General features: G+C 38.8%; 1 protein-coding gene across 5 annotated transcripts; it reads left to right on the top strand.

The window, feature by feature from the left end:
- Positions 1-985: 985 nt before the first annotated feature.
- LOC139758732 (endoplasmic reticulum junction formation protein lunapark-A-like) lies at positions 986-25,758 on the top strand. Of its 5 annotated transcripts, none has more exons than XM_071680459.1 (11): positions 986-1,116; positions 5,665-5,706; positions 7,371-7,558; positions 8,670-8,856; positions 11,396-11,465; positions 12,479-12,631; positions 13,073-13,150; positions 15,072-15,254; positions 17,417-17,647; positions 19,059-19,160; positions 20,459-25,758. In XM_071680459.1, exons 1-11 carry the CDS (start codon positions 1,090-1,092, stop codon positions 20,641-20,643), a joined length of 1,446 nt encoding a protein of 481 aa, XP_071536560.1. In that variant the 5' UTR covers positions 986-1,089; the 3' UTR covers positions 20,644-25,758. The 5 variants fall into 5 exon arrangements, with proteins under 5 accessions (XP_071536560.1, XP_071536556.1, XP_071536558.1 ...); XM_071680455.1 differs by having other exon boundaries at positions 993-1,116; positions 13,073-13,213; XM_071680457.1 differs by having other exon boundaries at positions 993-1,116; positions 13,073-13,213; positions 20,483-25,758.
- The last annotated feature ends 295 nt before the right edge of the window (positions 25,759-26,053 follow it).

Consider the following 26,053-nt stretch of genomic DNA (forward strand, 5'->3'; position numbering starts at 1 on the left):
AGAGGGAAAATGATGGGTGTGAAAGCTAAGCCTCAGGGAGGGAACATGATGGGCGTGGAAGCTAAGCCTCAGGAAGGGTATGTGCTGAGTGTGGGAGCTAAGCCACGGGGAAAGATAATGAAGGATGTGGAAGCTAAGCCCCTGGGAGGGTATGTGCTGGGTGTGGAAGCTATGTCTCAGGGAGGGAATATGATGGTTGTGGAAGCTAAGGTTTAGGGAGGGTATGTGCTGGGTGTGGAAGTTAAGCCTCAGGTAGGGAACATGCTGGGTGTGGAAGCTAAGCCTCTGGGAGGGAATATGCTGGGTGTGGATGCTAAGTCCTAGGATGGGGTGTGGTGGGTGTGGGAACTAAGCCTCAGGGAGGGTACGTGCTGGGTGTGGAAGCTAAGCCTCAGGGAGGGTACATGGGTGTGGAAGCTAAGCCTTAGGGAGGGAACACACTGGATGTGGAAGCTAATCCTAAGGGAGATTAAGTGCTGGGTGTGGAAGCTACTCATCTGGTTTGACGCTGAAATATAAAATATAACCGCACGTATATTTTACTTTATGAATGGAAACGCAACACATTTCACTAACTTTAGGAATGATATTTATTATTTGCAACAGTTCTGCACAATGGAACTATGATTAATCTTTTTGTGTATTATATGTATGGCATGTTTCTACATTCCACATCATATCTTTAGGACTTCTATATTGTGTTACGTCAAATGAAATACTAGTATTATTTTTAGTTTAAGAACCGTGAACAACGAATATTTTCCTGTTTAAGTACATAGAATATTATTGGAAATAATTAGCGTTCTAAGGTGAATGTGGTATTCCTATATATAGTCTCTGATATGGTCAATGTGGAGGAAAGCATTTCTTATGTAATATAATGGTACAGGTAGAGAGTCCCGGATAACATTGACCAATGATATGGTATTTTACTTATCGCTTAGAAGAGGCAGCCAATCACCACTCTTGTTTCATTTAGTTTCTATGGGCACTGACCAATCAACGACTTTGTTTTGACTTGGCTGGTCCGAAACATGGAGGTTCCTTACATATGAGAATGATTCCCGTCTCTCGACAGCAATAGGCGTTATGGGTCTTATTATATCAAGATTCCGGGTAAGATGGCGGCAGACGTTAGAGAGTGTGTGTGAGCGAGAGTTGTGAGATGAGCAATGGCTGCCAACGGATGTTGCAGGTACGGGCCACAGCCCAGCTGCTAGACTGACCATCTCGTTATAACCTCTTCCTGGGTTATTGTTTCCTGGTTAATTACCTCCGGTTGGGTTTTCACCTCAGTATGGTGGACCGATAAGGTCGTGGTGGAGGGCAAGATGGGTCATTACCTGCACATCCGACTGAAGGCTGTTAACCAGTCAGGTACTCTGTTTCCCTCGAGTGTTATTATAAACATCCAGACTTACTGTTGGTTAACTGTTGATATTACTGTTAACACGTACTTCATTATTGTAATGATGATCCTGACACTCTTGGTTAACTGCTGATATTATTGTTAACATATACTTCATTATTGTTATGATTATCCTGACACTTGGTTAACTCTTGATATTACTGTTAACACATGCTTCATTATTGTTATGATTATCCTGACACCGTTGGTTAACTGTTCATATTACTGTTAACACATGTTTCATTATTGTTATGATTTTCCTGACTTGGTTAACTATTGGTATTACTCATAATACATACTTCATTATTGTTATGATTAAACTGACTTACTGTTGCTTAATTCTTGATATTACATAATACATACTTCATTAGTTATAATTTTCCTGACACTGTTAGTTAACTATTGATGTTATCGCATACTTCATTATTGTTATGATTATCCTAACTTACTGTTGGTTAACTTTATTGATATTATTGTTAATGCATACTTCATTCTTATTATGGTTATCCTGACTTACTGTTGGTTAACTCTATTCATATTACTGTTAATGCATACTTTATTCGTATTATGATTAACCTTACCATTGGTTAACTCTATTGACATTGATTTTAAAACATACTTCATTATTATTTTTATGATTATCCTGACGTTGTTGGTTAACTGTTGATATTAATACATATTTCATTATTGTTATAAGTATTCCGACTTACTGTTAACTTGATAATAATGTTAACAGATACTTCATTGTTATAATTATCCTGACTTGCCATAGGTTAACTCTATTGATATAACTGTTAACACATACTTCATTATGATTAATCTGACTTACCATTGGTTAACTATTGATATTGCTCTTAACATATATTCCATTTATAAAAATTTCCAATTTGCTTACCTTATTGTCTCCGGACTACCGTTATTGCATTTGACTTCAAAATTACTGCCTTAGGACTATTGTTACTGCATTTGCCTTCAAAATTAATTGACCAATATCCCTGCATTTGGCTTCAAGATTCCTGCCTCAGGTCTATTGTTACTGCATTTGCCTTCAAATTACTGCCTCTGCACTGTTATTACTGCTTTTGTCTTCAAGGTTACTGCCTCTGGACAGTTGTTAGTACATTTAGCTTCAGAATTACTGCCTCTGAACTATTTTTACTGTGCTTGGCTTCAAAATTACTGCCTCTGGACTATTCTTACTGCATTTGGCTTTAAAATTAGTCTCTGGACTATTTTTACTGCATTTAGCTTGAAAATTACTGGTTCTGGACTATTGTTATTGCATTTGGCTTAAAAATTACTGCCTATTGACTATTGTTATTGTATTTGGCTTCAAAATTAGTCTCTGGGTTATTTTCACTGCGTTTGGCTTTAGTGTTACTGTACTCAGGACTATTGATACTGCATTTGGCTTCAAAATTAATCTTGACTATTGTTCCTGCATTTGGCTTTAGAATTACTGTGTCGGGACTATGGTTATTGCATTTGGCTTCAAAATTACTAGCTTTGGATTCTCGTTACTGCATTTGGCTTCAGAATTATTGCCTTTGAATTATTGTTACTGCACTTGGCTTCGAAATTAGTGTGGTCTATTGTTACTGCATTTGACTTTAAAATTTGTTTCTGGATTATTGTTACTGCATATGGCTTCAAAATTACTGCCTCTGGACAATTTTTCTTGCATTTGGCTTTAAAATTAGTCTCTGGACTATTTTTACTGCATTTGGCTTTAAAATTACTGTCTGGACTATTGTTACTACATTTGTCTTCAAGATTACTGCTTCTGGACAATTGTTACTGCATTTGGCATCAAAATTACTGCTTCTGGACAATTGTTACTGCATTTGGCATCAAAATTACTGCCCCTGGACATCTGTTACTGTATTTGGCTTCAGATTTACTGTCTGGACTACTGTTGCTGCATTTGACTTCATAATTATTGCCTCTAGACTCTTGTTCCTGCATGGTGGTGTTTGGGTCTGGCACCATGCCTGTCATAAAATTTTACTATGTGGACAGGAAAGGGAACTGTTAACAAATTTGGCCTATGACAGAGCTATCCAGTTTGTATAGACCTTCACTGATATGTTACAATTCTTTGTGTGTTCGATAATAGATGTTACAGTTAATAACTGGATTAAGTATTACTCCAGTCAGTACAATGGCTATAATATTTTACATGATTAAACAAAGCATTTGACTCTTGTCCTGTTCTTATACTGTATGTATGTTGCATAAGTTTAACATTCAGATCTTACCTGTCTGTTCAATATATAACATATTTCAGCTTTTAGAAGAGATTCTGTAAACAGTTTGCAGAATTGTCCGGTGAGTTTTTGATTAGAATATTCTTTATGGTATTGGTATTGCTGAAGGCTACATTTACATTAAAGGATTTAAGCAACCTAGGAACTAACATTGAATAGTCACTTAAAGGGAAAACTAAAAGACTTGGTATCAAGGGGAGGTTTGGGTTAACTCTCTAAAATGATTCCTTTGCCAACTTGAGGTGTATCAGGAAAAGATTTAGGATGCTTTAGCTTGGATCCAATAAAATATATCTAAAACTCATTATTGATAAATTCCGGACAGCATATATATATACTGCCCAGAGGAGCATCGACTGGAATGATGATAGTTTAAATGTCATGTTGAACTGAGTGATGATGACTAAGAACAAATACTGATGGGTTTTCAGTCTATGCTAAACTTAAACATGTTTCTCTCCCTATGGATCATGCAATTTGAAACAGGTAACATATACAGTTATTTTCCATTTCAACAGAAAATTTGATGGAAGGTACTAAATTGTTAAGTAAAGGGAGAATGTATGTAAATTTTTGTTTGTTGGCCAAACACAAAGAACTTCATCTACATACCCAAACCCTTAGTAATTTTGTTTCAAAGATTTCCAAACAAAGATTACTTAATACTGGTGGAAGAGGGTTACCCACTGGGATACCAAATTTCTGAGCATGATATTCTCCAGTGCATTGAAATACAGTCTTTTATGCACAATTTTAAAGAAACTAACCAGTTTGATAATGTATATGTAGTTGAGCCACAGAACTCACTATAGGTCTTGCTGGAAAGTACGGCTTTTGTGTTTTGATAAGTCCATAGATTACGCCCACCACTGTGAATTATTGCAACATAAGAGAAAGCGGAAGGAGGTCAAGAGGAAGATGCTAGGGTTGAAAAAGAGGGCAAATGAGATTTGGGGGGAAAGTGTATCATTAAACTTTAGGAAGAGTAAAAAGATGTTTTGAAGGAGGTGAATAAAGTGTGCAAGACAAGAGAGCAAATGGGAACATCAGTGAAGGAGGCAAGGGGGTGAAGTGATAACAGGTAGTGATGGAGTAAGGAGGAGATGGATTGAGTATTTTGAAAGACTGTTGAATGTGTTTGATGATAGAGTGGCAGATGTAGGTTGTTTTGGTTGGGGTGGTGTGTTAAGTGAGAGTCCGGGAGAGTGGTTTGGTGAAGAGAGAAGAGGTGGTGAAAGCCTTGTGGAAGATGAAATCGAGCAAGGCAGCGGGTTTAGATGGTATGCAGTTGAATTTATTAAGAAAGGGGGTGACTGTGTTATTGATTGGTTGGTAAGGATATTCATTATATGTATGAATCACGGTGAAGTGCCTGAGGATTGGCGGAATGCATGTATAGTGCCATTGTATAAAGGCAAAGGGGATAAAGGTACAGTACAGAGGCATAAGTTTGTAGAGTATTCCTGGAAAATTGTATAAGAAGGTATTGGTTGAGAGGGTAAAGGCATATACAGAGCATCAGATTGGGGAGGAGCAGTGTGGTTTTAGAAGTGGTAGAGGATGTGTTCACTAATTCATGAAAAAATCAAATGCTGAAATATATGCATTTTGAGGAGGACCAGGTCAGGTTCAGAACAGACCCAGAGCCAAATATCACTACACTTAGGGATTTGAATTTCTTAGTCCCTATTTCTATGAAATATTATGACAACTAATTTGACAACTAATGTAATTTACTTAATGCTGCTGAACAGGTGTTTACTCATTGGACTTTATACACTTATACAGTATTACACTTAACATTGCAGTGTACTTGAGTTGTAGTAGTGTATAGCTAGGATTTTATAACCACCACTACCCCCATAACACCATCCTCCACACTGACCCCTGTGGTGTCTGTGAGTATGGTTGGAAGTTTACTCAGGCCTCTTGTCATGTAATTTTTCATAACTTTATTTATAATATATATTTTTTTTTTTACTTTTACAGAAAAAGCCATCAACAAAGGAGTTACTAGAGCAGATCCAGAAGGTAAAGTGTTTTTTTTTGTAAATGTCTTAAAGTTTCCTTTTTCTTACTAGTTTGATAGTCCAGACAGATTAAAAACTGTTGTGACTGGAAAATTAGTGAAGAAATTAGAGATTATTTTCTTCATTTCCAGTTGCCTTTCCTGCTTTAGTAAGGTAGAGATAGAAACAAACAAGTAGTGTTCTTTTATGCACACAGTTAATCTTAAGCTGTCATATATAATGTGCTGAAGTTGGATGCTGTCATCCATAGCTGAGTCCCACAGACTACTCCATGGTTTACATTTATCGTTTTATGTATATACGTGTCTTGGTTTGACCCATTGACAGAGCCTCCTTTACTCCTTTATTTGAGCCATACCATTCAGAATTAATAGAATAAACATGGGCATGGGATGAGTCACAGAGGTTGAGAATCCAAGCTGTGGAAATAAGTTATTTGAGAGGAACATGTGGGAATATCTTGATGGAATGAAAAAAGTAATGATGGGGTGTATGAGAGATTTGATATGACAAGAAATGCAAAGGGAATGAATTGTAGGGTGGTAGAGTTGGTGAGACGTAATACCTTATGGTGGTTTGGACATGGAAAGAATGCAAAATAGGGGTTTCATTAGGAAAGTGTATGATTGAACAATTAAAAGGGTTGATGTGAAAGGCAGACCACTTGTGACATGGGGAAACACAGTGAAAGAGTTCTGGAAGGAGAGAAATAGTGAAAGAATTTGTGGAATGGTATATGCAAGGTAAGCATGTGAGGACAGTGATCTTTGGAGACTTTTGCTATGGCCACCCCCTTGATGTGAGATCCCAGGGGGAATGGGCATCAGAGATACAGATTGATAGACATATAATGAGAAGAAAAAGATGATAAGGCATGACAGTGATGAAATTGAAGAAATGCATTAAAGTATCTGCCAACTGAAAATCTTCATGAGATAATCTACTTTTCAAAAGATCTGAGGGCTTTAAATACCCATGCTGGAGTCACCGATTCTCACTGCTATGTTTGTTGAGATGCTGAGGATGCTGACTCTTGACTTGACTGATGTTAGGTCAAGTGTGAGTCTTCAAGGAGTCTTGAGTCAAACCTTTGGTACAAAACATTCAACTTGTAATCCATGAATGATATAGTATGTTGTATATTTCATATGATTTTTCTACACATTTCTCTTCTATAGATCTTTACCTAATGTATGAATCAGTGATTATGTACATATTCAGCAAAATACAGGAGAAATATGTTGGAAGAGATGGAAGTCTTGCTAAGTTAATGAATGTTAGCGATCGTCTTTGGTTCAAAACATTCAACTTAAAATCCAGGAAGTGATATGAATTGTATTTTTCATATTTATTTTTTTTTACTCTTCTTTTTAGTAGGTTCTTAACCATGATAATTATGTACATATTCAGAACAATATAGAAGAAATTGGTGGAAATAGAAAACTTACACAGTACCCAAACATCAGCAGTTTATGTTTTTTCCAAACATTCACCATACGTAAAATATGGTAACCTGTATTTTTGGTTGAATTTTTTCTTCACAGTTCTCCTCAATACAGGTGTATTGCCCATCCTTGGACTTAAAGATGATTATTTTGCAGGATGGTAAATATTTTAGTACCAGGAGCAAAAGGAGATACAATATTAGAGATGATTATATTGCAGGATGTGGAGGAGATCGAGGAGTACCGGAAGAACACACAGCAGCGGCAGAAAAGGCTGGTGGGATGCCTCGTCCTCTACTCCATCGTGAGCTATCTTGTAGCTGCAGTTGTCTGCTACTTTTACTACTTTCCTGATACTCTACAAGAGCAAGTGCTGTATGCTTCACCATTTATTATCTTTCCATTTATGTGAGTACCGCCTGCTTTATGTTGTCTCTATTAAATTCTGAAGGTATGTAAGGAATACTTGCTATTGTTACAGTCACGAGTGCTTTCCAATTCTCCGGTACCTACGTACAGAACATCACCTACACTTGTACATTTATGTCAAGGGTGTATATTCAGGGTGTGCAAGGTGTGTGCTGCTCACCCATGAAAGTCATGAAGTAATGATTGGATAAAAAATCTAAATGATGTTTCACATGTATGAACACAAAGTGTTAACCTTATTTTTCACCTCTTGCCTCTCCTGTAGGCTGATATTTGCTGCAGTTCATCTGAGCAGTGACTGCCCACTTTACCTTACAAAACATGATGCAGTCACAGGAGAGAATGGGTTGTATAATGGCTTAAGTTAAGCAGTGAGCCAGCAGCACCTAGTATGCCACATCTGGCTTGTTGTTATTTATTTCCATTTAGTGTAAAGTTGTCTATTTGTTTTGTTGTACATAGTTGGTACCTAAAGTAACTGTTGAGATTTTAGACCCTTCGATCTTTATAAAGCCCTCTTACACAATGGAAAATAATGTTGAAGAAATAGTGAGTGCTCCATTTTCAACCTGAACCTATGAGTTGAAAGTTATTGAGGAAGGTAGGCCTTGTTCATATCTTGCAAAAAAAAAAAATCTGAATATATAAGGCACTTTCCCATTTCCATTGGTGAATGGAAGGTTTCTGAAGTTTGAAGGTCTATTAACCTACTCTGAAGACTAAGGTTAGAGGATTCTGACCCCCTGAGGATCAAGAAATCTTTCAGCTTGCAGGACACTGCCCCAGAAAGAAACAGTTTTCCATTCTTAATATTTCTCTTATTTGTTTCTCCAACTTAAGCAAGGTAATGACAATAACAAATGAAGCAAGGTAATGACAATAACAAATGAACAATGGCTACATATTCACATATTAACTCCATAGCAATTTTATATTTGATGTTTATCATGCAATAAATATGATGCTGAAAAATTATTTTGTGTGGTTCTCATGATGCTTTAGCATGATGTGTTGGTATTTTGTGCCAAACTTGTACATAAGTTTTGCTGAAGGAAAACCAGATTTTAATAAATGTGTGAAACTCTTCCAGAATATATATACTAAAGAGACTGCTAACTTGGTATTATCGACGGAAACTTTCTAAAAATGAACAAAGGTTGAAAAGTCTCCATGAACGACAAGAAAAGATCCTAGAGCAGGTGATGGAAACAGAAACTTATAAGGTGGCTAAGGAAATTCTGGAAACATACGCCCCCGAACAACTACGGAGGAGTCAGGTCTGTTATAAAATGGTCTATTATAGAATGGTCCTGGTAGATTATAATAGGTTATTCATTAGAGATCTCAGTTGAAGCAGGCAGGAGGTACACTCAGATTGCTTATGTATAATTGGATATTTTTGTTTAAATAGATGATATATAATCCCTCTGCTTATTTATAATTGGCTATTTTTGTTGAGATAGATGTAATACATAATCCCTCCACCCCATTTCTTTGGCTCTTGCTGCTTCATGGCTGCACTGCTATCAGAAACAAGGACATGATAGACTTGGTTGGAGTGAAAAGTTCCTTCATGAGATTGTATTCCTTTCCATCCATTGACAATGATACAACTTTGCTGAATGTGACTTTTTGTGTTGTAATCTTATGAAGACAGAGTCAGTTACACCAGTATGTGGGTCTTGGGGTACTTGTAGGTTTAGTAACAGGGAGCTAGAAACCCTCCCCTTCTTTGATTTCAGTTTCTAAAAGATGGAACAAGAGGAGCCAAAATCTTTTTCACTCCATTCTTCCACCTCCAGTTTGGTTTCCTGCTTCTCCTTGTTCCCTCCACCTCTGACATGTATATCTTCTTTGTCAGTCTTTCCTCATATGTCCAAACCATTTCAACACACACTCTTCTGCTCTCTCAACCACTGTAAGATGTAACATCTGTTTTAAGTGATGTCACCTCTGCTACACATCCCTACTCTCAGGAGAGAAGTAATTGGAGCTGTGGAAATGCAACAGCTGCCATGACACAAACACTCAAAGTTTCCACCCAAACATTCATGCTCCCAATATACAGACACCTAACAAACAATATTACAAAACATACAATCCCATGCCAGAAAAACTGTGCCACTCATGGAAACCCATTAACAAGCTTATCATTGTGCCGCTTAAAACAAATGGCATCAGAAACAAACATACAGAAGTATTCAGCATACTCCAAGATCAAAACATTGTTATATCCCACATCCAATAAACCAGACTCACACCAGGGTCATCACTCTCCCTTATATAACTGTTGTACACGACTCAAAGATAAGACAGACAGCAAGGACAAAAGTGAAGACTCCTTACACTTGCATATCACGACATCCCATTCAGAGATACTTCTCAAAACACCATGAAAAACTTGAAATACAATCAAAAGAAAACATTATAATAAAAACACTATGACAAAACTCTTGAAATACAATCAAAAGAAAACTGTAAAAAACTTTTTCAATGTGATTAACACCTATATACCTCCTTTGACCACATAGCTACAGATACAGTCCCAAACAGTAGAATCTGACCAACTTGTATGACACTGTGTGTGGAGATGGTGGTACCATCCAGCATGGTTTGACACTTACACCCAGGGTTCCAGAAGAGAACAGATCATACACCATCTGCATCCCTTCAACACCCTCATTTTATACAACCAACCAACCAGACTTCAAAGATAAGCCAACAACATCCCTTCATCATGCAACCAACCAACCAGTAACCAAGCTGCAAGTGTTCACTGTAGATTGCTTCCTACCCCCTTATCATGCCATTATGCACTAAAGCAACACTACCAGCCAAGCGAGCCAAATTATATACCACTAGGGCATAGAAAGCAGTATAACCCTAACATCTCCCTTCATATTTCAAACCTCATAAAGCAAAGAAAGATTCCCAGACGAAACCTCTCATCAGCAAAGACCTCAAAGCAGATTCATACTTTAAACAATTCCATCACAAATCTAATTACTGGAAAATAGACTGGGAATTGTTATGAAGTTACTGACACTCTGGACAACAAAACAAACTAACTGTAATCAATGCTTGAGAACAGTAAAGAGAAACCACACAACCCATGTCACTCCAGTCCAATACAGCATCTCTCTTAGGGAACATGCAAAAATACTCTTGAATGCCACTAAGAAATTAGCCACAAGCAACCACATACTTAAACTGAAGTCATGAAAAAATACAGACCTCACTCCAAAACAGCTGCTCTCCTGTCCTTCACACCCACATACATTCAAAATACAATTAAACTGTAAAGAACTCCTCTGTATTTAGACTTAATCACATATCATATTTCCACATAAAACACTGCAGCATGGATACACTCCAAGCGCTTGGATATCTGAAGCCATACCTAGCTAGCTCCACAAGAAAATCCCAAACGTCTGGAAACATGCCACATTTATTGTTACTTGAATAGTGTTAGCGTGGTGAGGTGTGATTGTAAGGTTGACTTCATACGAGAGGTCTTTCCACATTGTGCTGTGAAATAATGGGAAGGTCGTGTAAGTAAAGTTGGAAGTGGTTTGAGAGAGATAGCTCAGTAGGAAACTCATTTTAGAGCTTGAGGACTGTAGAGAAGTATTTGTGAGCAGACATTAGCATGGTGGCTACCTCTGATGTTTCTTTTTCTTTTAGGGTTGTGTTTGTTTTCTTTTGTGTTAGGATGTGTTGGGTACCATGAACCATTTTTGGTTGTTACTAGGTACTCATTTTTAGTTGATTCCCTATGACTTCAGTTAGTGAAGTTTTCATTAATTTCATTTACAGATGCACAAAACTCCAGCAACTCTACCTTCCTTGGGCCATCTTCTTCAAACCCCGGCCAGCCAGCACTCAGGTCAGTTTAAGGTTATTTTCATATGTAGTGTTAATTCATTATTACATTAGGTAGATGCATTTTGTCTCTGGACTAGGGGAGAAAGAATTCATCCTCCGTATTCCATGCATGTCATAGAAGGCAATTAAACGGGTGTAAGTTGGGGCTGGAAACCCTCTACTTCTTATATTTCAGTTTCCGGAAGTGGGAACAGGAGAAGCCAGGGAGGGAGTGCTCATCCTCCTCAAAGGCTCTGGCTGGGGTGTCTAAAATGTGTGTGGATGTAACCAAGTTTCTGGGGTTGATGTGCTGTTATTTGACTGAACCAGGGCATGTGAAGTGTCCGGGATAAACAATGGAGTGGTCAGTGGGGCCAGGTTGTGGATAGGGAGTAGTGTGGTTTTGGTGTACTACACTTGACAGCTAGATAATGGATGTGAACGGATGTGGCCTTTCTTTATTTTTCTCCAGGTGCTACCTCGCTAACATGAGAAAAGGCGATCACTTAAGAAAAAAAGATGCATTTGGTAGAATTAATTGGTATGAACAATAGGGAAGAGCATGTGGAAACTGCTCTAGAGTTGCTTTCTGGCAAGTGGCCTTTTAAGGGTGAGGCACTAAAGGCCAAGAAGCAGCACTAGAGTTCACCAGTATATATTTTCTTATCTGGCACATAAGAGCTAGGTAAAAGGAATTACAGCTGGTATCTTTGGATGGGAGAGTGAGGTAACTTGTATTGGAGAAGACCCAGAAAGGTGTTAGGGAGATGGATGATGCTAAGAAGGCCTGTTTGGATAGGGAAGTTTTGGGACTTTTCTCTTATGGTCACTGTAAAGAATCAAGGACCTTTGAGGAGCTTTGTGCTGGAGATACAGGTGGATTGATCACCCCAACGAAAATTACATGATGAATATGGTGTATTTTTTTTAGATTGTTTCTTTAACTTTGGGGTAATTGGAACATTTGGGTTGCAAGAAGACGGTTAGTGAAAGTATTTTCTAATACAATCTGATTATTTTAAACATTTGTTGCAGATGTTCGAAGACGAGTGGTGAATCCAGCTTCAACTCCTCAGCCAGCAGCACTTGGGGGTATAGGAGCTCGGCCTATAGGCCCCCAGAGTTTATCACACCAGACCCCAATTTTCACCCCGAGACCACCGCCACCTTCATCATCAGCAAGACTAGGTGAGTCATATAACCAGGTTGAAGGCAGATTTGTGGATAAACTTACTCGATCATACTACCTCACACCACATATCGTCCTCAAACATTTCATTTCCATCACATCCACCCTCTGCACAACCTTATCTGTAGCCCATGCCTCGCAACCATGCATTCAGTTTCCTGTGCTGTCTGTTTTAAAAAAAGAGTTGCGTTTTGATGCATCCTAGCCATGGTGGGAAATACCAACAAGTATATTTAAATCTTTATGTTAGTAAGATGATTTACCTGTAATATAGCTAACTTTTATTGGGATTAGGTTAAGGATATGTCTCAAATGGTCTTGAATGCGAGGTTAGTCATGGACATTGAAATCTTTTTCAGGACAGGACTCAAGCGTAGTGCTGAAATATATGAAAGAGATGATTTGAATGAGGTTTCATATTCACGCTTAGAATTTTTCAGGTGTTGGTGTGAATAGTGTGCAATCAGCAGTAACCCCAGGGCCTCTAGTTTCAGGGCCTACCTCTGGCCCTCCCACAGGTAGTGTGACTTCCTCTTCATATGCTATTGCTCCTGCACCGTCTATCCATTCACCAGTAACTCGTGAGTCTGAGATGTATCTTTCTAGTAGAGCAAAACTACTTTCTTGGAGAATTTAAAACAACTTGCATGGTCTAAAATTACTCTTTCAGAGTGACAGAAAAAATCAACTCGCTTTGTTTGAAGGTATTATACCTTTTATGATCAGGAGGCAGTATACCTTCCATGGTTAGAAGATACTGTAGAATCCATGGTCAGGAGGCACTATGCCTTCCATAGTCAGGAGGTTCAGTACCTTGCTATACCTTCCATGGTCACCATGTGTTTTTATTTGTTTATGAATGGGGTGTTGAGGGAGGTAAAAGAAAGAGTCTTTGAGAGAGGGGGATGAGAGGGCCTGGGAAGTGAATCAGTTGTTTTCTTTGCTGATGATACAGCACTGGTGCAGATTCGAGTGAGAAACTGCAAAAGTTGGTGACTGAGTGTGGAAGTGTATGAAAGGAGAAAGTAGAGAGAATAAATGTGAATAAAAATAAGGTTATGAGGTTCAGCTGGGTTGAGGGGCAGGTCATTTAGGTCGTGAGTTTGAATAGAGAAAAATTGGAGGAAGTGAAGGGTCTTAGAGATCTGGAGGTGAACATGGCAGTGAATGGGTCCATGGAGGCAGAAATGAGTCATGGGGCCAGGGAGGGGGCAAAGGTTCTGGTAGCACTGAAGAATTTGTGGAGATAACGTTATCTGAGAGGGCAAAAATGGGTGTTTGGAGGAAAAATAGTCCCAACAATATTTTATGGATGCAGAGCATGGGCTGTAGATGGGGTTGTGCAGAGGAGGATGGTTGAGTTGGAAGTGAACTGTTTAAGGACAATATGTGGTGGGAGGTGGTTTGATTGAGTAATGAAAAGGTAAGAGAGATATGTGGTACTGAAGAGTGTGGTAGAGAGAGCAGAAGAGGATGTGCTGAAATAGTTTGGATATGTTGAGCGAATGAGTAGGAAAAGGTTGAGAAAGAGGATATACATGTTAGAAGTGGAGGGAACAAGGAGTATGAGTAGATCAAATTAAAGGTGGAAGGATGAAGTTAAAAGATTTTAAGTGATCGGGGCCTGAACATGCAGGGGGATGAAAGGCATACACAGGATAGAGCGAATTGGAACTACATGGTATAGTGGGGTCAACATGCTTTCAGTGGACTGAACTAGAGCATGTCAAGCATCTGAGGTAAACCACAGAAAGGTGTGTTGGGTCTGGTTGTGGATAGGGAGCTGTGGTTTCGATGCATTACACATAACAGCTAGAGATTGGATATGTGCAAATGTGCCCTTTCTTCATCCATTCCTGGTGCTCCCTTGCTAATGCAGGAAACAGAACAAATATGAAAAATATATGGCCCTGTATAGTCATTCTTAGAAAAACAGTTATGATGTAATGGTCACCTGCTCCCATTAATGTGGTCTATTTGAAACCTTACCACACCATCATAGATGAAATTGTACCACATTTTTGGGGGTTTTCTTTATTTTTGGATACTATTCATGTTGAGATTTTTTTTTCAGGAAATAGTCCCTGAGAATCATTTGCACATTTTAAAGGTCAAACTATAGAGCCCCTGAAATTTAGGAATGCCCCATTATGAGAGTTTTCCAAAATGTTAAAAATGTAATTTAGATTTATTAGTTTGTTGGAGAAATACAGCTGTACCGTACAACCTTTGATGAGTTGGTACATTTTACGTTGGTGGTATTACCAATGAAATATGAAGTTGCTGATCTTGCTAATGAAACATTCTGAAGTTTTTGATGGTATTAATGAAACATTTTGAAGTTATTGGTGTTTGTGAAATTCTTGGTGTTACTGATGAAACATTATGAATGAAAAATTTTGAAATTGTTGGTGTTACTAATAAATCATGTGTCCATAGGAGTTGAGGGAGGACCTCCTGGACCACCTATGCCTCGGCCAGTGTTGCCACGAGAACGAGGTTACCTAGATCGTTTCATAGAGTACTTGGTGGGTGATGGACCTGCAAACCGGTTTGCCTTAGTGTGCCGACAATGTGAATCTCACAATGGGATGGCACTCAAGGATGAATTCCCTTACCTTGGTAAGTGACTTTCACTCTTGAATATTTCTAATACCTGGTAAGTTATATTCTCTCATCACCTTAGTAATGCCATATCTTTAGGGTTGAGCATGGCATCCCTTTTTGTGTAGTTGTACACACTTTTTGGGTAGCAGCTGATCAGAGAAGAGCCTTAGGCAGTGGTTCTTGTTTTTTCAAGATTTTGTAGGGTCTGCAAAATTAGATAGAGTCTAAACACTGCACTAGAGTTGCCTACAGCCAGTAGCCTGTTAAGGGTGAGGCATAGAAGCTAAGAAACAGCACTGGAGTTCACCATCTATGGAGACTTACTGTGGCCACCCCATGAGGGAGTTTCTAGAGGGAAAGGTGTAAACAGATGGATGGAATGGGAAGGAGTAGAATGTGAAGGGCCCATAATTGATGTATTGTAAGTTTGAGTGTGCCAAAGTTTGGGAGTTTGATATAGGCTTTGGGAGTGGGAATTTCTCAGGTTCAAATCAAAGGCCTAGGAGTATTGCCAGCTTCATTGAATGTTTCATGTAATTATTGCACATTTTATTGAGATTCAGTTTTTAAGAGTAAGTGACTGACTTGGGAAGTAAACAAATGTACCTAAGATTTACAGTTGCTTCTTTTAGAAATTGCCACCCTATGAATGTTTGTCTCTCAGATTACAGGAGGAGACCTGGCATCTCATAAATAGTTAGTTTTGTTTTGTAACAGTTATTTGAGTTCATCTTTTTTTCTTTTTTTTTACATATTTGTCTGTATATGATTTTTCTATAATCTTATATACATAAAAAATAACATTTACGTGCTGCTTCAGATTGTATATTTTATTTCTTTAGGATATGTTTCCAGATTCATAAATGCCACATAAAAATCCATAATTTTTGTATTTCTCACACAGTCTTCAAAGCAAACACCTTATCCGCCCATCCTTTACCACTTTTGAAACCACACTACTCCTTCTCAATCTGATTCTGTACATGCCATCACCTTCTCATTCAATACCCTTCCATATAATTAATTATTCAACATGAGGAATCCCGCAGCAGTGCTCCTTACCTCAAGCCATCCGTTGGCCCAGGCCTCCGAGTTGCCGGATTACAGGGTTGCGCCACCAACCCCATTTTGTGTGATCGGGGCCTGAACATGCAGGAGGGTGAGGGGAGGGCAGGGAATGGAGTGAATTGGAGCGATGTGGTGTACCGGGGTTGACGTGCTGTCAGTGGATTGAATCAGGGCATGTGAAGCGTCTGGGGTGAACCATGGAAAGCTGTGTAGGTATGTATATTTGCGTGTGTGGACGTATGTATATACATGTGTATGGGGGGGGGGGGGGTTGGGCCATTTCTTTCGTCTGTTTCCTTGCGTTACCTCGCAGACGCGGGAGACAGCGACAAAGTATAAAAAAAAAAAAAAAAAAAATAATTATCCAGGAATACTCATCAAACTTGTACCTCAGTAGTTTGAACACTCCCCTTTATCCCCTCTGGCTTTATACAGTAGCACTAGACATGCATTCTGCCAATCCTCAGGCACTTTACCATGATCCATACATACATTGAATAACCTTGTCAACCAGTCAACAACACAGTCAGCCCCTTAATGATTTCAACTGCAATACCATCCACTCCTGTCACTTGGCCACATTTCATGGTCTGCAAGGCTTTCAGCACCTCTTCTCTTTCCACAACTCTCACATAGTATACCACCCCAAACAAAACACCCTACATTGCCACTCTGTCATTAGACACAATTAACAATCCTTCAAAATACTCACTCCAGCACTATCAGTTATCACTTCCCCTTTTGTCCCCTTCACCAATGTATATTCTCCAATATTTGTGGTTGCACATATTTTATTCTTGCATCTGACACACTGATGCAAAATGGATTTTTGGCAAATTATTAAAGGAAATGAAATGCATGGCTTCATCAGAACAAGAGTAGTTTTTTTTTGTTCTGAATGATGCAGTATGTGTTTTTGGGATGTGAAAGTAAATTTTTTGGATGTTGCTCTTTGCACAATCAAAATAGCAGTGTGTCAATGGTATCCTTTAAAAAGAACTGCTGTGATGTGGTGGTTCTCTCTGTTACAGTTTAATGTCCTGGAGTGACAGTAATTTCCTGAAGTGCTGTCACTCATTAGTATTTAAGTAACAAATGATATCTGTTAGCATTCAGGTGTGCATATTGTTTCTACTGGAACCCTGCCCGGAAACAGCGGCCATCTGCCCCTCGCTTGGAAAACCTTGCCCCGCAGCTTCCTCCATCATTAGCTGTTCCTGAAGTTCAAGAAGAGGAAGATGAGGAAGAAGAGGAGCAAGAGGAACAAGATTCATCATCAGGTGAAGAGGAAGAAGAAGAAGAGGAAGAGGAAGAGGAGGAAGGAGGTGTGGAGGAAGAAGGTAATGCGAGGTAGCGCAAGGAAATGGACAAAAGAATGGCCCAACCCACCCACATACACATGTATATACATACAAGTCCACACATGCACAGATACATACCTATACATTTCAATGTTTTTTTTTTTTTTCATACTATTTGCCATTTCCCGTGTTAGCGAGGTAGCGTCAAGAACAGAGAACTGGGCCTTAGAGGGAATATCCTCACCTGACCCCCTTCTCTGTTCCTTCTTTTGGAAAATTAAAAAAAAACAAGAGAGGGGAGGATTTCCAGCCACCCGCTCCCTCCCCTTTTAGTCGCCTTCTACGACACGCAGGGAATATATGGGAAGTATTCTTTCTCCCCTATCCCCAATGTATACATATATATACATACACAGACATATACATATATACACATGTACATAATTCATACTTGCTGCCTTTATTCATTCCTGTCGCCACCCTGCCACACATGAAGTGACAACCCCCTGCCCCGCATGCGCGCGAGGTAGCGCTAGGAAAAGACAACAAAGGCCACATTCGTTCACACTGTCTCTAGCTGTCATGTATAATGCATCGAAACCACAGCTCCCTTGCCACCACATCCAGGCCTCACAAAACTTTCCATGGTTTACACCAGATGCTTCATATGGCCTGGTTCAATCCATTGACAGCACGTCGACCCCAGTATACCACATCGTTCCAATTCACACTATTCCTTGCTCACCTTTCACCCTCCTGTATATTCAGGCCCCGATCGCTCAAAATCTTTTTCACTCCATCCTTCCACCTCCAGTTTGGTTTCCCACGTCTCCTCGTTCCCTCCACATCTGACACTTATATCCTCTTTGTCAGTTTCCTCACTCAATTCTCTCCATGTGACCAAACCATTTCAAAACACCCTCTTCTGCTCTCTCAGCCACATTCTATTTATTACCACACATCTCTCTTACCTTTTCATTACTTATATGTTGAAATGTGTAGGTATGTATATGTGTGTGTTTATGTATATACATGTGTATGTGGATGGGTTGGGCCATTCTTTTGTCTGTTTCCTTGTGCTACCTTGTTAACGCGGGAGAAGTGACAAAGTATTATAAATATAAATATTATTATATATATTATTATTCTATATATAAAATTCATAGTTGGTAGGCAGCCAGTGACCAGACCTCCCTGGTTAAGTTTATTTTATAGGGAATAATGTTAATGTATGCTTGATTTTAAAAAGCTTTCCATCAGTACTTCCTATAACCTGATTTACTTTCTCATTGGACCTTAAAGGTTGTAGATAAAAATATAACAAAGATGTACTAAGATTGAAAATTGATTGTGAAGTATGTGTCATATGACATAAGTGGACCAATTGGTAGAGTTCTTTGTTGATGTGTCACATTAGGGATAAAGTGTTTTTTTTTTTTTTTTTTTAAAGAATCTGGCAGCAGTAGTTCAGCTGAGGAAGAGGATGAAGAAGAAGAAGAAGGTGCCATTTCTTCAGAGGTGTCAAGCACAAAAGCTACATCCAGTCAAGAAGGTGGGTTGTACTACTAGTATTTAGCCTTCCCTGATCCTTCATAATGTGCTGTAATCAGGAACTTGGTTCTAGGTGCATAAACTCATCAGGGGTTAGCAAGGAGGGTCTTGTCATTTGGACAGGTACCATCAAGTCAGCAAGGTGAGTTTTTAATGAGAGAGACCATCTTTTGTAGGTTATGTATCTAGTTTAGAACTTTGTCTACTGAGGAAGATGGGATTTTTCACCATGACAGAGCTCCACTTAATCAGCATCATCATAGAGGGAATAGAGAAGAGAAACTTAATAAGAGGATATATGTGTCAGAAGTTGAGAGAGCATTGGGAGGGCAACACCAGGATGATGATAGGATAAAGTTAGAGTTATTGGGACCTAAGCATGCAGAAGGGTGAGAGGCATGTATGGGACTGAGTGAATGAGTGATGTTTTTATCAGGTGGTGATGTGCTGTCATTAGGCTGACTCAGGGCACATGAGATGGTAAGAGGAAACCACATTAATGTCTTTTTAGCTTGGCTGTGGAGAGGGGGCTGTGATTTTGGTGCTTTATACATGACGGCTAGAGGATGGATGTAAACAGGAGGTCATTCTTCATTTGTTCCTTTTGCTACCTCCCTACAAAAAAGTAGGAAAAAAAATGGTTTGCTACTTTTTGTAAAAAAAAAAAAAGTATATATAGTCTTGGAAGAGCCCATTCCTTTTATAAGAATTTAATATATTATTGTTATGAGAGAGAGAGAGAGAGAGAGAGAGAGAGAGAGAGAGAGAGAGAGAGAGAGAGAGAGAGAGATGACACATCCTTTGTAGACTAGTTTTGTGGGCCAGTTAGCATTTTTCTACATAAATATTTGTAAATAATTTCTGTATGGTATCAGACCAAAAACTAATTTACTGTTTTACTGGCATGACAAGTAGTAGTATTTGATAAAAGAAAAATATTCAGAGGTACTTATTTTTAAGGTCCATATTCTTCTTCACGCAATATAAGTGGCAATGAGGTTTGTAGATGCATATACAGGTAAGAGTATATGGGAACTGTAAGGTTTGGGGATGCATATACTTGTAAGAATATATGGGAACTGTAAAGCTAAAGGTAAGTGAAAGCACATGTTAGAAATGATAAAACTATGCTATATAGCGAGTAGCTCTGTAAGACTATTAGTACTTACAATTTTCTTTGTGTCCCATATTGCTTTATGTGGGAAATGATATAAATGACCTACAGTTATGCACAGCATAACATACATAATATGATGAAAGAATTGCTGTTATTATACATATAAAACATAACTCTGACAGGTGTGTGTCGTCCCCAACAAGCAGGTTCACTGGAGGATGTGGCCAAGTCAACTCCTTCGTCTGACCCCAGCGTATCAGAAGACAACCGGCACTTTGGGACTGGGCCTTTTGCCAACAGCTCCACTTGTGTGATGTCATCATCCACCACACCTTCGTCTGCTACAGAGGCAGAAGAAACTGAGTGAAGTCCATTTAATAGGATTAAATTTAGTTTAGCTAGAGACCATGGCTGGATCAGTCGAGATATGATGCCCATAGTTAGCTAAGCTCTTTTGTTGCTGTTATCCCTTAGATGGGTTGCTGTATTATGCACATTCTCTGCTTGTACTGCTGTCACTAACACGCACACTTCACTTTTGTATCCTTTATACGTGTTCCTTTTCCTATGTCACCACAAGCTGCCTCACCTGTATGTTTTCCAGTACAAGTCCCCTTCACGTTGTTATTGGACTACACCTACTCCAGGTTACACTTTAAGTGAAAATCACCTTTGCTGAGGCTGTCATTTGGAGTACAGTCTCAGTTCATACTTCAAAGGAGTCTTCTTATTCCTGGTACCAGTAGTAGTTTTGCTATGGGCTGCAGGAGCCTTTAGAAAGGTCTTGGGTAACACTGGAATTCTTAATGGAAATGGGTTCTGGGATAAATATAAATAAAATAAATGTCCTTGCTCTGTATTTACTATTATCCCAGACCTTTCCCATTTTCATAAATTAGATTTTTTCTCATCTTTATCTACCCTCGAATGTCTTGTTAGTTATTTGCCTTGCACTGCTTTTGACTTCTCTTTGTTGACATTCATAATTCTTCCCAGTATTGGCTTATACAAGTCCTTAGTAGCTTTTCCTTGTGCTTTATTTGTAACATTTTTCCTTCATTCTTTATTGCCATCTTTAATTCTTTATTGTACGAACTTATCTGTAGCTCTTCCTTAACCAGTGATATGGTAATTCTTAATTGATGATGTTGTCATATATATATATATATATATATATATATATATATCTATTTTGCTTTGTCGCTGTCTCCCGCACCTGCGAGGTAGCGCAAGGAAACAGACGAAAGAAATGGCCCAACCCATCCCCACACACATGCACACACGCAAACATACACACCCACACATCCCAATGTACACACATATATACACACACAGACACACACATGCACACAATTCACACTGTCTGCCCCTACTCACCCCCATCGCCACCCACGGAATAACATCCCCCTCCCCTCTCATGTGTGCGATTCAGCGCCAGGAAAAAATAAAGGCCCCATTCGCTCACACTCAGTCTCCAGCTGTCATGCAATAATGCCCGAAACCACAGCTCCCTTTCCACATCCAGGCCCCACACAACTTTCCATGGTTTACCCCAGACGCTTCACATGACCTGATTCAATCCATTGACAGCACGTTGACCCCGGTATACCACATCGATCCAATTCACTCTATTCCTTGCCCACCTTTCACCCTCCTGCATGTTCAGGCCCCGATCACTCAAAATCTTTTTCACTCCATCTTTCCACCTCCAATTTGGTCTCCCACTTCTCCTCGTTCCCTCCACCTCCGACACATATATCCTCTTGGTCAGTCTTTCCTCACTCATTCTCTCCATGTGCCCAAACCATTTCAAAACACCCTCTTCTGCTCTCTCAACCACGCTCTTTTTATTTCCACACATCTCTCTTACCCTATTATTACTTACTCGATCAACCACCTCACACCACATATTGTCCTCAAACATCTCATTTCCAGCACATCCATCCTCCTGCGCACAACTCTATCCATATATATATATATATATATATATATATATAATATTTCTTTTTTTCTTTCATACTATTCGCCATTTCCCGTGTTAGCAAGGTAGCGTTAAGAACAGAGGACTGGGCCTTTGAGGGAATATCCTCATCTGGCCCCTTTCTCTGTTCCTTCTTTGAGAAAAACAAAAAAAAACAAGAGGGGAGGATTTCCAGCCCCCCGCTCCCTTCCCTTTTAGTCGCCTTCTACGACACGCAGGGAATACGTGGGAAGTATTCTTTCTCCCCTATCCCAAGGGAAAAAATATATACATATATATATATATATATATATATATATATATAAATAATATATATATATATATATATATATATATATATATATATATATATATATATATATATATATATATATATTTTTTTGCTTTGTAGGTCTCCCGCGTTTGCGAGGTAGCGCAAGGAAACAGACGAAAGAAATGGCCCAACCCACCCCCATACACATGTATATACATACATCCACACACGCAAATATACATACCTACACAGCTTTCCATGGTTTACCCCAGACGCTTCACATGCCCTGATTCAATCCACTGACAGCACGTCAACCCCGGTATACCACATCGATCCAATTCACTCTATTCCTTGCCCTCCTTTCACCCTCCTGCATGTTCAGGCCCCGATCACACAAAATCTTTTTCACTCCATCTTTCCACCTCCAGTTTGGTCTCCCACTTCTCCTCGTTCCCTCCACCTCCGACACATATATCCTCTTGGTCAATCTTTCCTCACTCATTCTCTCCATGTGCACAAACCATTTCAAAACACCCTCTTCTGCTCTCTCAACCACGCTCTTCTTATTTCCACACATCTCTCTTACCCTTACGTTACTTACTCGATCAAACCACCACACATTGTCCTCAAACATCTCATTTCCAGCAAATCCATCCTCCTGCGCACAACTCTATCCATAGCCCATAGTTTATATATATATAAACTTCCTCATTGTTTTGTTACCTGTAACTTTTTTACCTTGTATTTTCATGTTTTGCTTTCTATAACTTCCCAACCTTGTGTTGTCATTTATCCTAACTTTGCACTGTCATCTGTAATTTCCATACCTTGTTATTAGCTAAAACTTGACCGTCTAACATCTGTAAATTCCTAACTTTATGATGTCATAGGTAACATCCTAACCCCCTGCTGTCATCTGTAATATCCTAATATTGTGTTGTCATCTATAACTTTTGGACAATGTGTTGTCAGCTTATATCTTCCTAGCTTTATATTGTTATGGATAACTTCCTAAACTTCTACTGTCATCTATAAATTACTTTGTCACCTTGTCTTTTGTAACTTCCTTGTGTTGTCATTTTTAACATCCTGTTCTTTTGCTGTCAATACTTTCCTTACCTTGTGTTGTCCTTTGTAATTTCCTATCCTTGTATTGCTATCTTTGACAATACCCTTGCATTATGTTTAATTTCCTCATCCTGTTGTCATATATAACTTTCTTACCTTGTGTTGTCATCTATAACATTTTAACTGTGCCCCAAACCTTATGTTGTCAGCTATAATTTTCTAACAATTTGCTGTCATTTTGTAACTCTATCCTTATGTTATGGTGGTTAACATCCTAACCCTGTGCTAATCATGTGTGACTGCCTCAACTTGTATTGTCATCTACAAGTTTGTGCTCGTGTTGTCATCAAAAGCTGCATGACCTTGATGTTTCATCCATAACCCCATCACTTTGTGTTGTCCTCTGTAACTTGTTGATCTTGTGTTGCCATGTATAACCATCCAGTCTTGAGTTATCTGTAACTTTCAAACCTTGTGTTCTAATTTGTATGTTCCTAATCCTATATGTAAGAATAGGTCTTCCTCAGCTTATATCGTCGTGTGTAACTCTTCCTTACCTCATCTTGTCACGTTTTATTTTCCCTTAACCTGTATTGCATAGCACTACTTGTTATTTTGGTGTTACCAGACTCTGGCTGCTTCTAGTAATGCTGCTTGTGAAAAGCCACCTTCAATAAGATTGTATCATTGTTTTACAATCTTGTCAGAGAACTTTTCATTGCAGAGCAGTAGTCCATCCTTTCACTACTACCAATTGTAGCAGAGCCTTGAAGCTGCAGGAACCACTTGAGAAGGGGTCTTGTGGTTATACATAATAGTTGCCCTTTGCAAGTCTTTCTAAGCTTGTGTTTTGTAGTTTCCTTACTCCTCATTATGTATACTTCTTCCTCACCTTGTGTTGTTTTTGGCATGACCCCTCCACACCTTAAATTTTACTTCTTGATCCTCTACCTGTGTTATGTGGAACTCTTTCACACCCTACATTTATTTCATAAATTTGTGTCTGTTATATATGACTGTTCCATACTTGGTATTGTTTTCTTGTATGAATATGGATAAATTTTCTCTGTTATCATGTAAAAATTTTCTTATTTGAATGGTATGGAGAAAGGGTTCTACTCTCATGGGGGCCCCATTGCTTGAACATTCATTACTATCATTGTTTTTAAAACTCTGTATTTTGTATGGTTTTAGCATTATTTTCATTCCTGTTTATTCCAGCAATACACTACACATATATTCTTTACCTGTATTTTCAAACAATTATCTTGGTTAATATAATGATGTGCCCTTTGGTTCTTCTTTACCTGCATTTTTCATAGAAATGTTAATTGTTGAAATCATTGGACTGGTAGAAAAATATATGGCCTGTATCATCTCAACATAATTCGGATACCATCTTTGTTTTTCTCCTCTGGACACCCTTAATACTTTACTTTTAAGCGTGGTGAGCAAACATGAGAAGCGCATTGTAATTTTGGCCAAAAATAGTATGTGGACAGTTTGCTGAACACTTCCTTATCACTGTACTTGAATGTAACTCTCTGTCAGATGACTGTTTAACTCTTTTTCCTCCTTTTGTCATCATATGTAACTTCCTTTTTCTTGTCATGTCATGTTTGCTTTCTTGTCCTGTCAAATACCTTTTTGTTGCCCTCTGTAAAGATCTGTTTGGCACTGTGTTGGAATATATAAGTTTGCTTCATGCATGTTAACACTGGATTTTCACTTGAATATGCCTATCAGTCACACTGATATTTAAGGCGACTTGTATTTCACGGTCACTGATCACGCGTTGATATACTGACCCATATTCAAGATATTTCCAAACACTAAAAAACATGTCTTTCTGGATGCTAATTTACAGCAATTATGATGGAAGTGTCCCTACTGGTTCTTTGCCCATCCTTTTCTTGGACTTGCTCACATAGTGATTATACCTCAGTGATATTTATATCTTGAATAGGTTTGTAAGGAATGGAAAGAAATGTGGACAGGATTTCTTAATGTTAGTAAAATACATACATTTGTATGTGTATAACATGTCTTAGACTGATTGCTTCATTTTGTTGCTCAAAAGCAGGTGCTATTAGTGGGTCCATGGGAGTCAGTAATGGCTCCTTGACTGTAAACTTTGTAATGAGTGGAACCTTTGCCAGATATTAAAATATTGTTTGAAATGCTATTAAATTTTCCTTTGTGACTTTGCCAGCCAGTTATTAAAAACAAATTTACAGTAAGCCATTGCTGTTGATTCTTTCTTTCATACTATTCGCCATTTCCCGCATTAGCGAGGTAGTGTTAAGAACAGAGGGCTGGGCTTTTTAGGGAATATCCTCACCTGGCCCCCTTCTCTGTTCCCTCTCTTGGAAAAAAAAATATGATCCTTTATACAGTTTCAGTACGATGAACTTCAAGTATTCATGAGAATAGCCTAATGGAGTCCCTGCAGGACCATAGGCAGGGAGTGGTTGG

This window comes from Panulirus ornatus, chromosome 31 (assembly GCF_036320965.1).
Source record: "Panulirus ornatus isolate Po-2019 chromosome 31, ASM3632096v1, whole genome shotgun sequence".
NCBI classification, from domain to species: Eukaryota; Metazoa; Arthropoda; class Malacostraca; order Decapoda; family Palinuridae; genus Panulirus; species Panulirus ornatus.

Coding starts and splice junctions, on each gene's coding strand:
- LOC139758732 (XM_071680455.1), top strand. CDS start 1,090: ATGGGTCTTATTATATCAAGATTCCGG. Junction 1,117..5,664: donor TTATTATATCAAGATTCCGG/GTAAGATGGCGG, acceptor TTACTTTTACAG/AAAAAGCCATCAACAAAGGA. Junction 11,466..12,478: donor CCCGGCCAGCCAGCACTCAG/GTCAGTTTAAGG, acceptor CATTTGTTGCAG/ATGTTCGAAGACGAGTGGTG.